Below are 16,634 nucleotides of genomic sequence, written 5' to 3' on the forward strand. Positions count from 1 at the left end.
CTTGTAGTGAGCAGTTTTAGTGCTGTACCTAATGACAGGGGTAAAAATCAATTCAGAAGGTGAAGAAAAAAAAAAAAAGGAAGAAAATACCAGGTTGAGCTGATATAAATTCCCCACTTGTTTGAAATACCTACAATGGTTATGTTGTGTGTGATGAAGTCTGGCTGCTTTGGTTGGTTTGTTACATGACACCTGTTTCTTGCCTTGCCCTGCTCCTCCTGTCAGCCCTTGCCAGCCAGGGTGTAGCTCATTTTCTTTTCTTCTACCACTCTACTCCTGGTAGAGAGAAAGGTACAAATACTGGAGGGAAAAGGAATGGGAAGTGAGAGTTGGAAAACTAAATAACATTAATTCTTCAGTGCCTAAGTTTTGTAAAGCTCTGATTATTCAAGATGCTGCTAGGTATCCTAATTACACAAACAACTTTTTGAGGAAGAGCTTTTTCATTGCTGGTTGGTTTTGTTGTATTGTGTTGGCAGAAGAGCTATCTTTCTTACAGAAATGATAGCAAATACAAATCTGTTTATACTATATTAAAAAGATGTGATATCTGAAATGCTAAATGACTTTCTGGGAACAGTTCATACTGTTGAAAGTGAATTTGTGGTGACTTCAAACTCATACAAAAAATTTCTCTTCTAGACTTAGAGAAGTAGATTGCAATGGAAGTGTGTGGGTTTTGGTGTGTTGTTTTTTGGTTGGTGGTTTTTTTTTTTTTTTTTTTTTTTTTTTGAGTAATTTGTAGAGTGGTATACCAGGTGTTTTATTCTGCAGTCAAATATGTGCTGTTTAAATGTGCAGGTTAGTACATGCACCTGGCACATCAGTGTTTGGAACTTAAGTGTTCTGGATGACACTGGTGTCTGCCTTATTTGAAAATACATTTTCTTCTAGGTAAACATAAATTGGAAAGCTCTGGTTTACCGAGGGGTTGTCTCCTTTATAAAACCCTTCAGGCTCAGATGCTTGACACGCTGGATATTGAAGGACTCTATCCTTTGTACAGTAGAGTTGAGCAGTACTTAGAGGAGTTTCCTGAAGAGAGGTAAGACTTGATGGCTTTTCTTTCCAGTTCTCATTAAGTAGGTACACGGACAAGACTGGCTCTATGCAGACACAACCATTTGTTCTCCCTTGTTGTATTGTGTACACCCTTCCGTTATGATACTGCATATTCTGAATTTCTAATTTGAAATGCCAGATAACATAAAAGATGAGTTTTATTGTTAAAAGTTTTGTTGCCACTTTGACCTGAATTTTTAAGTAATGATTATGAGGAGTTCACAACAGGATAAGAGAGAAAAATGCCTTGTTCCTTAGTAGTGGAGGTTGTATATTTGAGGAAAGGTACAGTAAAACAGATGGTTGGTTTCTCCTGCGTTCAGTACCTGCAGACCTAGGGCTATGGCTGCAGTAACTCAAGTCTGTATTGGCCTACCTAAACCTGCCCTTTAAAACCCCAAATTTGATATTCAGCAGCAATCCAGCCTGTGCCTGCAAGATCTTACAGAAGGTGTGAATCTGCTATTGCCCAGCCTGCCCTCGTTGCGTGATAATGGCTCCAAAGGCTGGGTTGTAACCCACATCACAAGTGATCAAATCATACTTGAGGCACAAGAATCTTCAGCTTATGGTGTTTCTTGCCCATGAAGAAATACTGGGCATTGCAAGCAGTTACATTTGTTCTCAACTAAAGCTTCTTAGTTGTAACAATAAATTGCTATAAAAAGCCTTGATTTGGATGCTGCTGCTGCATTGTCGGGCTGTAACTTGCCCCTGTAATTCTGCCGTTGCTCACACGAGGGCACTCTGGCTTCACTTGCAAGACGTTGCTGCCTGTGCTCCTTCAGCTCTTTGGACTCCTCTTGGAGTTGAAGGGTTATTTTATGGGCAACGGTTTGGCCTTAAGTTCTGCTTAAATCTTGCAGTGTGGCTTACTTGTATATTTATATATTCAACAAATAATTAGAAAGTGTATTCTTTCATCTGTGGGGTGTTTGCATGCTGTAAACCCCACTTTTACGCATTCAGCTTTTCAGGTATTTAACATGGGAAGGAAGGTGGCCAAATAATCCCTCCCTTTGCTGGCACACATCATGAAGCTGGGGGCAGAGCAGGGCCTTGTCAGATAAGTGTGTACCCCCAATGTTTTCAGCCAGGCTTCTGGGAGCTCCTGCAAGCTGTCAAAAATTTTGAAACTTACCCATTTTTCAAAAAAATACTGTTCTTGTGGTGATATGCAGGTGGTAGTGGATTAAGAATGATTTGTCTTTTAAAAAACCCAACCCAAATCCTAAGCAGTAGCAAATCTTGAGTGATACGAGAATAATGGGGACTGGTTGTGGTGTTAGATAGATCTCTAAGTATTAACCTGTTGCCGTGTTTATCGGTGTTATTGTTGGTTTCTTCTAATCTGAGTATCTGGGCTGCTGAAGAAGGATCTCACTGAAAAACAGTAAATCATCTTGGCTGTCAGTAAATCTTCTTTTAAAATTTATTTAGAAGTACGTTACAGATAGATGGACCTTACAATGAAGCATTTTATGAGAAGCTGCTAGATCTTTCAACTGAAGATGATGGGACAGTAGCATTTGCGTTAACAAAGGTACTTTTCCTGTGCATGTTGCTGGAGCTTATTTAGTCTGTCAATTTTAATAAACACCTGTCTCACTGGATAGTGTGTTAGCATCACCGCTGGCTGAGAGGTTGGTATGGTTAAAGTTCTTAATTGTGATAGAGTGTACCTTTATGGCAGAAGCAGTTAAAACCAAACAAGTTTAGCACCAGTTCTTGAGAGAAGAATAAAGCTGGTTATTTCTTTCTAGACTGAGGAAGCATTTATTATTTGCATGAACTGGTGCTGTTTTGGCCTTCAAGAAAAGTAGCTGTAGGAAATAAACATGATTCTTACACAGGATGCTGTAAAACCACTTGGTCCTGCTAACTAACTAACTGTTATAGAGATAATTTCCAGCTCTTAAAGTACTAATATACTGACTATACTAATGCCTTTACTAAAGAATACTGTTCTTTATAAAAGGCAAACACAAATACAAGAGAAAATTTATGTTATTTTTATGTTGTATAGGTGCAGCAGTACAGAATAGCAATGACTGCTAAAGATTGCTCCATCATGATTGCCCTTTCACCCTGTCTACAAGATGAATGGTAAGAGAGACCTGCTTTTGAATGACTCCTTGGTTAGAAATTGAAGATGTGTTTCCATGGTTCAGTCAATTCAAGTAACTTTAAAAAAATGTGGCGGGCTTTTTGGAGAGGGGGGGGGGGGTGTGTCCGAATACTTGGCTGTGAGCATATTAGTAAGTTAGAGTTCTCACTTACGACGTTTAGGACAAATGTCTGTTTCTGAAGAGCTTTAAGTTGGTAAAAAGGGTGAAGATTTTTATATTTACGCCCTTCTTGAAATTTGAATTGATGACTGTTCATAGTAGATGTACGTGGTTTTAACTAGGTACAATTACTCTGCCTTGGTGTCCTCATATGAGAGATTTTTCAAGATGAGTTGCCTTTAACTGCCTAATTAGAATAAAACCAAGGCAATAATCAAGAGGTGACATCTTTCACTGTAGGGCAGGAGGCTTTGCCACAATATTACCTATTTTGACTTGTGTCAGCAATAATAGTCTGCTCTTATGTAGGGGGGTTTGCTTTACCAAAGCCTTGTTATTTTAGAGAATGTTGTTTCCTGTGTTTGCCCTGCAGTTCTGAATAAAATGTTGATGATGGAGATGACTTGTGCAATGGCTGACTTAATATTAAGCCCTCCATCCTTCAGTATGCTTGGACACTAGTTCTGACTAAATTTGTATTACCTTGAACTTAAGTAGGAGTCGCAGTGATTCTTTCTGCTTCTGGTAGCTAAATAAGGCTGTGGCTTTGTGTGCATACCACCTAGAAACAGACTAGACTTACTAAACACAAAGAGACAGTAATTGAGAGTAATATTTTGACTTAAGCCATGTGGAAGCTGAAAGGGAAACAACAGGAAGATGTGCCAGCAAGTTCACTTTAAGACTAGTGAAGCTATAGTTTCCTAAGAGCTACGTTAGCTGAAGTTTATTTTCTTAGGCTCCCATGAAAATTCCAAGATAAACATTAGAGTCACTTTTGCAAGGGGACTCGGGATACGCAAATGAAAAATGTTAGTTTCAGTGACTCAGATGTGCAATATGGTTTTCTTTTCCAGCTCTGAGCAAAGACCTGTGGTACTAACATCCAAATCAAGATTCACCTTTTCTGTTTCTGTCCTGGACCTTGATTTAAAACCATATGAAAGCATTCCTCACCAGTACAAACTTGATGGCAAGATAGTAAACTATTATTTGAAGAATGTACAGGCCAAAGATGACCCAGTTATGTCCAATATCTTCAAGGAGAATGAAGACTGCACATTAGTTCTCCATAAAGTGTAACTGTTTCCCTAAGGTTATTTTTATTCAAACACATTAGAAAGTGAAAGATTAATGGAATACAATTATGGTGATTTTTTTTCTTTTCTATTGTGTTCAGTGCATTTTTCAGCTGTGAATGTTTTTGCTTTAAGAAATGATTTCTAATTGGTATGCCTTTTCAAAGACATGGAATAGCACTAAACCACGCATTTGCTATATAACCTTAATGAATGTATTTAATAGGACAGAACAGATAATGTGCCATACCTTGGAACTAGAGGACAGATCAAATTAATACTAAAAGTCTACTTCCTTAGAATGGAAAGAGCACAGAACTAAAGGTTTCCTGAAGTATTGCACTAACATAGAAAACCTAATTACTAACAAGAGAAATGCCTTGGAGCTAGTGCTTTGAGTCTCACTCATGCCTACTAGGAAGAGGGAATGCTCTGACAAAACCCAATCTAAAACTTTAGCATTAAGTAAGTAAGTCCACTGAAAATACAACTGAAGTGGCTACTCAAGTGTTACTGATCTATGGAACTACCATGTTACTGCAGAACACTTTTCAGTACTAATGCATGAGATTAAGAACACCACACTGCCTCCAGAAGGTTTGTGATCACCTTGTATCTACCTAAAGCTTCTGAAACTAAGTGAAGAGAGTTAAAGGTAAGCGTCTTTGAGTTTTATGTGATAGCTGGGCTTAACTCATCTGACATACTGGTCTTTTATTTTCTATACATTATATGCTGCTATTGAAGGTGAAACCACAGCTCACTCTTACCTAACTTAAACCGAGCTATAAGAATAATATATTCTGAGTTTTACAGATTATTTCAGGTCTTTTGGATTGTGTCAAATGTTGGCATTATTTCACTGATACCGCACACGCGTGAGCAGCTGCTTTCAGGCTCGTTCTTTTTAAGTGACACAGAAGAAAGGTGACAGTATCTGATTTTCTGTGCTGAAGCTGCAGGGGCTCACTTTCTCATGATGAGTACTGGAGCTAAGCTTGTGTCGCTCTTGAGCAATTTAATGATGGTTTTACTTTGTAAACATTGGTATGGGCAGGTGAAGTCTTGTGAGATGTTGCAGTAAAAGCCATCCTCAAGGAAAATCCTGAGTTGGAGACTGAGGATATATTCAAAACTGAGGGTAGTATGATAAAATCTACAGCCGCTTTTCCCATACACTTGGGGGATTACACACCCTGAAATGCGCAGAGAGATGCTAGTCAAGCTACAGTGAACTGCTGTTACCTGGATACAGTGTGTGTTTACTGGTAATGTTTTTCAGAATAGTGTAGGTTAACATTTTAAAAAATATATTTATATTGGGATCTTGGTGTAATGTTTGAATTGTTCCATTTTACCTGAAATTCAAAAAGCAAAAGCAGAAACCCCTGTATATTGGCACAACTCAAGGAAGAAATAGGAAATGGAGAGTAACACCACTCGCACAGCAACAGAGCTCTGCTGTGAGCTGTGACCCATGTTAGCAGGCTCTTGTATTCCACTTCCAGGTGACAGTGTGCCTTTCTGGGATAGGGGTGTGGGCTGCTCTCACTGAAATGTGATACTTCAGCAGTGCCATCAGCTGGTAGTGGGCAGTGGTAATAACCCCTTCTTTCCAAAGAAAATCTGGGGGGAAAGAGAGCTATTGTTAAATCCAGAAATCCTCCAGCTGTTAGACAAGGGGAGGAAGGAAGGACTATCCATGGCTGGAAAGTTGCAGGGTTTTAGGCTGTAACTTTACACACATTTCGTATGTGTGTAAATAGAAATGTATGTGCTGATTGAACAGTTTCATTTTCATGCAAGAAGGAGATAAAGATGAACTAAACGAAAGGTTACACAAAACTAGCTAAACCAGTAACATGTCAGTGGATAAAATAGCTTGTCTACTGGATTCCAAACTTGAAATCAGTCTGCCTTACATCTAACAAGGTATTTATTATAGAGTTGCTGTTCATCAAAACTTAATCTCTGGCATTGCTCAGCTGTAGATTATGACCAAAACCAATCCAGCCTGTCAGTTTTTCCTGACCTACCAGAACCGTAGGAGACTATTTCAGTGATCAAATAGTGGATTCTTAAAATTATGGTATTATAAACTTATGGTTGCCTTAGTTCTTGATTTCTCCACCTATTTCACCATTGCTATAAAATATTTCTGTCATAACTTAGAAATGGAGCGGGCAGCTGTACTGCTTATATGGTTAGAGCAGCTGTGGACTTGAAAAAGAAGTCTCCTAATATTACTCGAGGGGCCACAGTTAGTTGGTGGTTTTGGCCCCTTTGTTCCAGGACCAACAACTGTTGCTCTCTACCTGAGAAGGACATGGCTTACAATCACATCAGTTTGGTTTGGATAAGGTGGTTTGGTTCTGCTAACTAGTGCAGAGCAGGAGCTCTCTGGAAAAATGCTGAGAGCTCACAAGTAAGTTAATGGTACATCTGATGGAAGGGAAGGAAGATTACAAGGCATCTGTCTAATCTGTTTTGTTTCTTCAGGGATGAATACATGAAATGTGATGCTTTTGTAACGTGTTACCTACTAGAATTTCCTCCTAGAATTAGGAAATCAAAACAAAGCACTGCAGTGAGCAGTAGTTAACTCATCCATCTCTCTTTACAGAAGTGTAATGGTCCTTTCTTGTTTAGTTTAATGCTGTCTCAACACTTACTTACATCGTGGAAAAAAGTTACTTAATACAGTTACCCCTCCCTCCTTTTTTTTAAAGCATAGTATGTCTTTGAAATCTTCAAATTGTCTACTTCCACCCTAATTTAATGAGAAAGCTATTTAACTCTCTGTTCTAGGAGTCTCTTACTGTTCTCTTGTCATTTTAAAATCACTGTACTTTTAAAGAGCTGTGAAATGAAATGGATTTTTATGGACTTGATTTTGACAGTGCATGATCTTTTAACACTTTCCAGGTATCTAGAAAATGTTAAGAAGATAAACCACTCTGGTACATTAATGATTCAGAAAGATAAATTTATGATGGAATCACTCTGTACATGTAACTATTTTATTTGGCATTTTTGTATTTAAATGGCTGTATTTATTTTCATGTCATGACAATTTATATATAACGTGCCATAATTGTACAGATAGCATGTTTTATGAGTATGGTTTCTAAATGGAAAATAACTTAATGTTTATATTCAATAAAATTATAGACTGTGTAACACAATATCTTAATTAAAACTACTTTTGAAATTGCTACCTGTTGTAAGTCATGCTGCTATTCATTTTTCCAAGCCAACCACTTTGATCAGATTCTCGAGAGCTGTCTCAATCCCAAACAGAAGCAGCATGCTTCGGAAGCAGGTGGGTGCATTTTCAATAGTTGCCATCTTCTGCTCCAAGACTGCAAGAAAAATGTAACAATGAACATTATTTTCAAACATTTGCACTATTAACTGAAAGTAGCTGTCAGCATTGTATTTTTGGATAAAACAGGTTACCTGCTGTCTGGAAGATGAAGACATACTTGTTTTTGTAAGCCCTTTTAAATTATACAAGAGGTAAAGCTTAGCTGCTTGCTAAACTGGGCTTTGTTTGCCTGGTTGGGCTCTGCAAAGATGTATTTCCTTTTTGTCTAAAGAGAGAGATGTATGTTGGGCAAAGAAGGGGACAGGTGTTCTACTCAAAAACTCAGAAACGGTCTCTGGAGTGAATGACGTTACCTTGCTCTGGTACTTTAGTCAGAAGGTCCAGAACAGGCGTAGTTCTCCCTTCTTCATCTATATGTATCTTCCAGACAATCATTAATTCAAACCTGTATCATGTGCACAGAAAAGTTAGTTAGGTGTTAACTAGGCAACTGTCTTAAAGATCTTTAAAGGTTTCTTCAAAGCAGAAAGTACAGTATTGGGAGGTTCGTGCTCATTATGCTCTTTAACAAAATTCACCTCAGGTAATGCAACTTGCCCAGCTCTGTGTTTGGGAACCAGAACTACTTCTCTTTGAACCAAGGAAAACCAGTAATCTATTGCCAAGGAAAGGTTCCAGGTACATTCAAATTTTCAACCTCAAGGGCTTTTTCCCCTGGTTCTTATCTATGTCTCTCATGAACAGTAAGTGTCCCTAGTGCAGTGGTAAAAAGTAAGAGAGGAAAGAAAAATGAGAGAGTGCATCTCCCTGCCCCACCCCTTGCATAATATCTGTGGCCAGGTATTGTGCTTAGATACACAGATGAGAATAGTGGTGTTCCAATAGGTTTGGAATAAAGCCCACCCTGACATTGTTAGACATGGCATTTTTAGAATAACACACCGGGATAAATATATCCAAGGCCTAGATTCCTGCATTTGGTTGCTTTTAATTTAAAAAAAAAAAAATAACCATCACTACTCATTCAAGAGTATTTTTGATGGTTTTGCAAGGCTAATAATAATTTTCAGCTTTTGCAGTGGGACAAGATCACTACACCACACTAAATGAACAATTAGGCAGTTGGCTTCTGCAGGGGAAGAGTTTGTCTAGTCAAGTACACACAGGAATTACTCTAGAACTACAGTCATAGTAGTTCTGCTGCTTTGTAACATCCCATCTGCTTTTGCTGCATTTTGTATTCCCCTCCAGTCCCTGCTTTTAGGAGTATTCCTGATGGCAAGGAAGGCTTTCCTAATCCAAAGCTGATCTGCACAATAACAAGTAATTTCTCAGTGCTATTGACCAATCATGACTGTAAAAGTTTCCTTTAAATACAATTTGTCAGCCTTTTGCCACTTCATTGTTAAAAATCCTTTGAGAATTTCTGCACAGCTTGTTCTGGGATTTTGCAAACAAATTAATATGCAAGTGTATTTTCTACCAACCCACTGAAATGATTTTTAAATTCTTGTATTTTGTGATTGTGGGTGAGAGGGAGTGTGTAATGGAATTTGACACCTGTCAACATGAAGAGAAACTGTAAAATAAAACAGCTTATTTTGTAACTAACTGTGATGGTCCAACAACAATTCATTTTGAATGAATGTATCTCAGAGTTAAAGCATTCAGTTTTAAAGAGCAGCTTGGGCACTACAGTGCTGAGACAGCACTATCTATTATGGTTTATTTGCTGGTTCCACAAACAAATGTGACAGAGGGAGCTATACTTTATTTCCAGTTTTTTCCATATAAATTAATGCATATTATAGCAAAGATGTAATAGGAGAAGGGAATGGTCTGGTCCCTTCACAAAATAGTTACTTTTCTTGGCCCTTACAGAATTCTTGACAGTGACAATTATATTGTCTTACATGAAACTTCAAGGATTTTTTTTCTTTTACTCAATTTAAAAACCCAAACCTGCCAGAACATGCTAGCAGGGAGCCCAAACAAATCCAGCATGTGTGGTAGAGTAATAATCATAAATGGCAGTGAAATGATCCCCTCCATCTAACTGATGTCCTTCTAAAACAATGGGAAAATATAGCTGCAGTTGCTTTCAGTAACGTGCTAACTGTGATTTTCTCTCCATTCTTCAATGGAAAGATGACCAAAGAACTGTGCTGTGTGCTCATTGTACCTCTGACCACAGAAGAAAGTATGAGCTGTAATTGACAGGCTGCCACCCTGGCCTTTGCCTGCAAGAACGGATAAGCTCCTTCATTCAGGCCCGGGGGGGGAAAATCCTGCCTTATCTCACAGAGGATGGTTGCCAGTGGCCCACCCTGTCACAATAGGAGGGATGTTGGCCTCAGCATCTCTTCTGCCCATTGCTCTGGTCATGTAATGCAGAAAGAAAAACAAGATAGAACAAATCCAGCCAAACCTGATGTTTTCTGATGCGTGAGGAGGAGGATGCATCCCATATTCCTAAACTTTGAATTTAGACTCTTCATTGTGGCATAAGCTTCCAAAACCAAGACAGTAATATTTTTTTTCTTAAAATGCAAATTAAAAGCCTGCGAGAGCCCTTTATTTTTTTCCACTTAGCTTTTTAAAAGAGTGGGTACACACAGTAGCAATACAATTGATTGACTTATCTAACAAGGCCACATGCACATGACCTGTGTATATATATTTGGTGGGTGGTGGTGGTGGTAATTTTTTCTCTGTGTTTTTAATGTGGGGCTATAGCCCTAAAATGTAACACACATTGTCTAATCCCTGTGTTTAGAGGCATTATAAAGCAAAGAGTGACTTAATGTTCAAGCAGATTGATTATGTATATAGATTGTCAATACACATTTCACAATCCTTTATATCTGCATAAATCAAGAAATGCATTTATTGGCTTACCCAGAATGTTTAGGGTTCCTTAGAACTATATAATCCCCCAGCAGTCCTTCCGGAAGGGTTACAATGTCAGGATATTTGCCCTGTGAATAAACAGGTTATAAAAGGGTATAAATTAGGTCAGAAAAATCAGAGTAGACAAGGTGGTTTCTAGCTAGTGCTTTCCAATTGCAGTGGATTTTAATATGCTGCCACTTTTAGCTTGCATTTTTAATAGTTTAATAGTTAAGAGTAACGATACTAATTGTTTAAAATTCTGACATGCTTTTAAAGTTTTGATGGTTTGGTGGTTTTAGTATCATTCATGTGGTATCAAGAGATACTTAAATTTGGTTACCTCGGAGAAAAAAAGAACACAAACAAAACAGTATTGTGCACCTGTACAAACAGGCCTTAGAAGTCCTTATGCAAGACATAGGAAACCTTGAAAGAATATTTTTTTAACTAAGTTCTGTTAACTTGATTTAATAACACCTTATAATACATCTCAGTTTCACAAAGAAACCCCACCAAACCTCTTACTAGTATGCTCTGGTTTGTTACTCCTTTTGAGAAACTGGATCACCGAGTTCCATACAGTACTTTGAAGACATAAAATAATAAAGGCAATGAGATACCAAAATAACCACTATTAACAAAATATAATGGCACAATGGAAAATGATAAAACATAAAACTACTGACTACTATTAAAATTCCATGTTACTGGGAATTAGAGCTATTCTCAGTTACTACAGTGTGCAAAGATTGATCATCATTCCATTACTTTGTTAGTGCATCTAATATTTTAGTCTTCAATGTGTGTATCTTGAGTTACCTAAGACACATAACTTTTGCTGTAACTACTTTAAAAGCACATAAAAGAAATGCAGAATAGTAGCTATGTATGGATTCTTTAAATTTAAATTTAAAATTCATTAAATACGGTATGCAGTATGTAAGGTGACAGGTTACTCAGTGGGAGGAGATGCATATACATCAAAATAGTGAGAAAGAACACAAATTACAGCATCCTGCAGGGACATGCTATTGCAAAAGAAAACAGAACTTAGACACAGCCTGTTATCGTGAAGACTTCAACACTGTTACTTGCTTGTACTGTCTTATGTACTGGATACAAAGCTGTGTTCCAAGACTTGCAGTTTATAAAGTGTGAAAAATCTGTCAGCCTAAATCATTCTACCGCGCTCACAGGGCAAGTGGTATGTCTTACAGAAAAGGAGCAGGAGAGCTCGTCTTTGAAAAGCACTGGAGAATATGAGTTCGGTTTTATAGGATTACGCCTCATCTGGCAGACTGAAATTGCTACCAGATGTGACCTTGCTCTGGTTTAGGAATTTATGACAAACTGAAGGGGGTTTGTGCAGAACGCCAAGTGACATAAAACACATGGAATTTGCCAGTTTTAATTTCTACAAAGTATCTAGTACTGTATTTACCATGGGGATAAAGGCCACGATATATCCTGGGAACAAAGATACATAAGGGGCCACAAAGTGCACAGGAGTTACACCATGAAAACGTGGCTGCTCTAAGGTCACTCGCCTAGCAGAACAGTGATCTTTTTTCAGCTTTACTCCCTGTGGAATTATGCTTGTCTGATGACAACATAAACCAAGTTTTTTTGGCTTTCCTTCTCAATAACCCATATCTTTGATATTCATTATGTGCCTTCATTGGTCTGATATCACAGGACTTGGAAAATCTAGCCATCTCTTGCTCCAGGTTGCAAATCCTAGAAATTTAGGATTAACTTGTATCTGATGAACTCAAGAGTTGAGTTCCTCGTTTACAAGAGATCCCAAGTATACCATAGCTAAACACTGAGTCATGTTTTATCTTCATCCACCCATCCTGAGGCCTTTGGGAATCACAAGAGAAAAGAGATCAGAGGAACTAGATAAGAGTTCCAATTTTCAAACCGCTGTAAAATGCACCCATGACTTGTTTGGGAGTTCCTGTGTAGCTGCCATAATCACAATGCGTTTACCCCCATGGTATTTTAGTGGGTGGTATTTTATGTTGTACAGAAACCAGAGGTATCTCAAGGAAATCTCAAAGCGTGTAATTTTCAGTTGTCTAAAAGCTTCCTTGTACCTGGGAGGGAGTGCATTGGTGAGTTCTGCACACAGGAAGCAGTTATTCTGGGCCCTAAATGCCAGGGGTTTGGCAATCCATCTGAATGCTGTGAGAATCTGATCTTGTGTGAAATTCACAGGATTTGGGATAAAATCCAGCTTCTTAGCAAGAAAGATCACATCTTAGCAATCCACAAAACACATAAAAAGCCAAAACGCAAATACCTACATCTCTCTTCAGGCATATTACATGCTAAAATTGAAGTCATGACAGTAGCATGAAGCAGTACCTCGCCCAGAGCCAGGTAGGAGGTGTCTGCCCATCTCACCGAAGGGGGACTTCTTGGAGCGATGGTGCAGCAGAAGCAGGAAGTAAAACTACCGCACCCAGGATTAAGCAAGCAATGCTAAACACTAACAATTTAGGGAGTAAAACCCAGGAAATGCAGTCACACAATCTACCTTTCAGGTTCCACATATCAAATGTAATGTCTGTATCCCACAGGTAAAATGTGGGGTCTGGCACGTAAACAAAAAACCAGGCACACAGTATGCACAAGCTGCAATAGTCCTGACAGAACTACAATTCCAGATACTTTGTGGGTACAAGATTATCACCTCATATTCTCTGCCATGCAACTTTTCTATGTTTTCCCCAGGGAAAAGAAAAGCTGAGGAATGAGCAGGGTAACAGAATGACCCAATGCACTGAAAGGTCTCCTGGGGGAGTCTGTAACTCCTATGGGATTTTGTAAAGTGGACACTGGGCAACTGAAAGATAGCACATCAAGTAGCGCAACACCAGATGGGAAAGATCAGCTACAACTGCATTAAGCAAAACCTGACTTTAATAAAGAAATATCTTTCCTCAGATGACTTTTAAATGTCAGTTTATGATCAAAACCAAGAGCCCATGCTATTATTACTTCTGGACGGAAATTGTTTTTCCAGCTCCTTCAGGAGTCCAAGCAGGGAATCTTATGGGAACTTTTGTCTGAAACAGAAATAGTCTCAAATCACAAAGGGATGACCATCATGATGGAATACACAGTCTTCCCTTTCTCCCATGACAGAGTTTACACATACACACACACACACACAGAGCCATCCTAGTGAACACACTTGGAGAATCTATTTTTAAACAAAATCTATTATTCTTCAGCTGTTGAAAATTGCATTGCAATTTTCTGCATACTAAACCTCTTCTAAGGAAGATGTTTTAAGTTATTCAGCTTAAAAGCCATAACTAAGAATGCAGAGCAAAACTGGCAAGGCAGAAGCTATACTAAAAGCAGAAAAATTTGCTTCTAAACCCACTTATGAAGAAAATACGCTACTCTGCTCTTAGATGGAACAATAAATAGTTCACAATCACTCATTACTAATTTTGAACTTGACATTATGCAAGAAGGACCGTATATAAAAGAGTGCTAAGCAAGTCATGCTGCTATGAGTCCCTCCACAGGTGTAAGCTACTTCTAAACGTACCAAAGATGCTATGTTTAGGCTCTGATTGGGGGTGATTTATACGTATGTTTTGCTCAGCTACAGCCATAGTATCACCCACTGCAGTCACACACATGGTGGTGGCATCAAGGCCTTAAACAACAACATCAATGTAACTTCAGGAATGCACATTGCTAAAATATTTGGTGCTAAGTTCACCAAGAACTCTTATCCTCATGTCACAAACTATGTTAATCTGTCATAAACTGAATGTTGTGCATACATTTTCAATCAATTATCTTTCTAGAAATGTAATTTAAGTTGCTTTGATGAGTTTCATTTTTAGCTACTGAACAATACATTTGTTAATGCATTTCAATTAACTAAAATATTTTATACTTTCCTGTATTTTTAAAGCACAGTGGCAAGCCCTAAGTCAATGAAAAATTTCTCCAGAAATTTAACTTTTCTGGTACCAACATGCACCTCAGACTTCAACAGATAAGACAAAACAGTCTACCAATACAATGTGGTTGAGAAATGAGTAATACTGTATCTAAAAAGAAATGCATCCCATTTTTTGTTCTTTCCTTCCTCTCCACTACTTGATCGGGTAAGAGCAGCACTGTATAAATTGATCTACACTCAAAATCTGAATACAAGGATGAAAGAAAAACCTGTAATGTAGGCAGAGGAAGATATACAAGATAGCCATGGTTTTGAGAAGGATTTTGTCTCAAAGTTCCATTTTCTTGAGACTTCTTTTGAACTGCATATCAACTGGAAAAGTCTGAAACCTTTAGAATATGCAGGGAGAAGGGGAACCCATTGCCTGCAGATGCCGCAACTTTGTTGCATGCTGAAGTTGATGTTCTTTACGCAGAAGTTTTTGCTGTACAATGGCAGTGTTTGCATATTTTTAATAGAATACTGTAAACACTACCAGTGTCATTAAATATTATGCTCAAAGCCTGAAAGGTCTGAAATTTGACTATGGATAGTGCCGTATCACAACATTCAGTAAAACACTTCTGGTCTGATGAACTGGAATTACTGAGTCAGAAAGACAAGGGGAAAATTCCTACAGAAAGACCTTTTGGTTTTAACATGTTACATGTTAGATTACATTTCACCTCAAGTTTCATTTAAAGGAGCTTTTAAAACGTATATAAAGAAAAAACATGGTAATTACAATTTAAATGTATGAGCATAATCAGCAAATCTACAGTATGTCTCCTTAGGGATTTGTTTAGTATCCACCAAACAGAAAGCTATCCTATTAGATAAATAGGAGGAATACAAATTTTTAGGTGTTTTTACAAAGAAACCCATTGTTATGACTGCTACACTTACTTAAATGATTCCAGCATTATAAAGACAATGTCAACTGTCGGCAAACCGAGCACACTCCACTGCTTTAAATCTGGCCAACTAAACAAACAGCCGCCCATTAAATAACTACCCAACACCAACATAAATTATTAAGTTATTGTTAAATTCACTAGCTTTGTCTGTCAAGATTTGTTCTTGTATATGTAAAACTGAAGCAAGTGTAAAGTGACTGAATTTACGCTTATTTTTCAGAAGCATCAGTTGCACAGGTAAAATAGAGACTCGTAAAATCTTACAAGCTGACATGCTTAAATCTTTGTTTCTTCAGCAGCTTAATACTGGAAACAAAGGTCTTTTGGAGCTCCTGGGGTATTTGTAAGGCTTAAACATTCATATTTTGAAGGAAAAAAACACTTCATCTCATGCACATATTTTTTGGTTGAAAATGAAAGTATTCTTTATATGTCATTTCATATCCTCTTTGGTATCTTTCTGTGGAAACAAATTCTGTATTATCTAAAATCTGTATTTGGTACATAAAGTATTGATTACATTATACTTCAACTTTTACACATGGACTTTTGCTTTAAGGTATGTAATGAGCCAATGGGACAAGAATTAGAAGATGCAGTGAATCCTCAATCCGCTGGTTTTCCCTTGTACAGCCATTTACTGTGCGTATGTACATACATGACAACATATCCACAGTTTTAAACTATTTTTGTAAGTTTTTGGTTTTTTTTTTCTTTAAATTAATTCCACTACAGCAATAGAAGAACATTTAGAAAGTGATTTATCCAGAGTTACACCATTATTATCTACTGATATTTGGAGCTATGCTGTGGCTATTCCCTAACTCAGAGCAATGCAGAACTGAGATCTCACTAAAAGTCAGTATTTTTTTATTTTAGTTTCTAGAGCAAGGAATTTAATCAGCAACCCAGTTATGGAAGTATCTCATAATAGCATGCTAGTGTCCCCACTCCTTGCTTGATCTGTCTCTGTCCATTGTATAAGTTTGTGACAGATCTTCATAAAATCATAGAATCATTTAGGTTGGAAAAGACCCTTAAGATCATTGAGTCCAACCGTAAACCTAACACTGCCAAGTCCACCTCTAAACCATG

At 37.9% G+C, this 16,634-nt stretch overlaps 2 protein-coding genes across 4 annotated transcripts in view; one reads left to right on the forward strand and one right to left on the reverse strand.

Annotated features, from left to right (window-relative positions):
• Positions 1 to 5,475, forward strand: part of IPPK (inositol 1,3,4,5,6-pentakisphosphate 2-kinase) — a 31,570-nt gene extending 26,095 nt beyond the window's left edge. Inside the window, exons 10-13 of the mRNA XM_010569249.1 lie at positions 895 to 1,045; positions 2,503 to 2,605; positions 3,089 to 3,168; positions 4,208 to 5,475. Coding sequence (XP_010567551.1) covers positions 895 to 1,045; positions 2,503 to 2,605; positions 3,089 to 3,168; positions 4,208 to 4,433 — 560 coding nt within the window. The 3' untranslated portion in view covers positions 4,434 to 5,475. The remainder of the gene's footprint in view (positions 1 to 894; positions 1,046 to 2,502; positions 2,606 to 3,088; positions 3,169 to 4,207) is intronic.
• Positions 1 to 16,634, reverse strand: part of CENPP (centromere protein P) — a 165,475-nt gene that overhangs the window by 5,016 nt on the left and 143,825 nt on the right. For all 3 annotated transcript variants that reach the window (XM_010569247.1, XM_010569248.1, XM_010569246.1), the window contains 3 exons: positions 10,656 to 10,735; positions 8,111 to 8,202; positions 7,648 to 7,791 (listed from right to left, as the gene is read on the reverse strand). In XM_010569247.1, the coding sequence (XP_010567549.1) occupies positions 7,670 to 7,791; positions 8,111 to 8,202; positions 10,656 to 10,735 (294 nt within the window). In that variant the 3' untranslated portion in view covers positions 7,648 to 7,669. The remainder of the gene's footprint in view (positions 1 to 7,647; positions 7,792 to 8,110; positions 8,203 to 10,655; positions 10,736 to 16,634) is intronic.

Source organism: Haliaeetus leucocephalus, unplaced genomic scaffold (genome assembly GCF_000737465.1).
Source record: "Haliaeetus leucocephalus isolate CR32 unplaced genomic scaffold, Haliaeetus_leucocephalus-4.0 Scaffold265, whole genome shotgun sequence".
Classification (NCBI taxonomy): Eukaryota; Metazoa; Chordata; class Aves; order Accipitriformes; family Accipitridae; genus Haliaeetus; species Haliaeetus leucocephalus.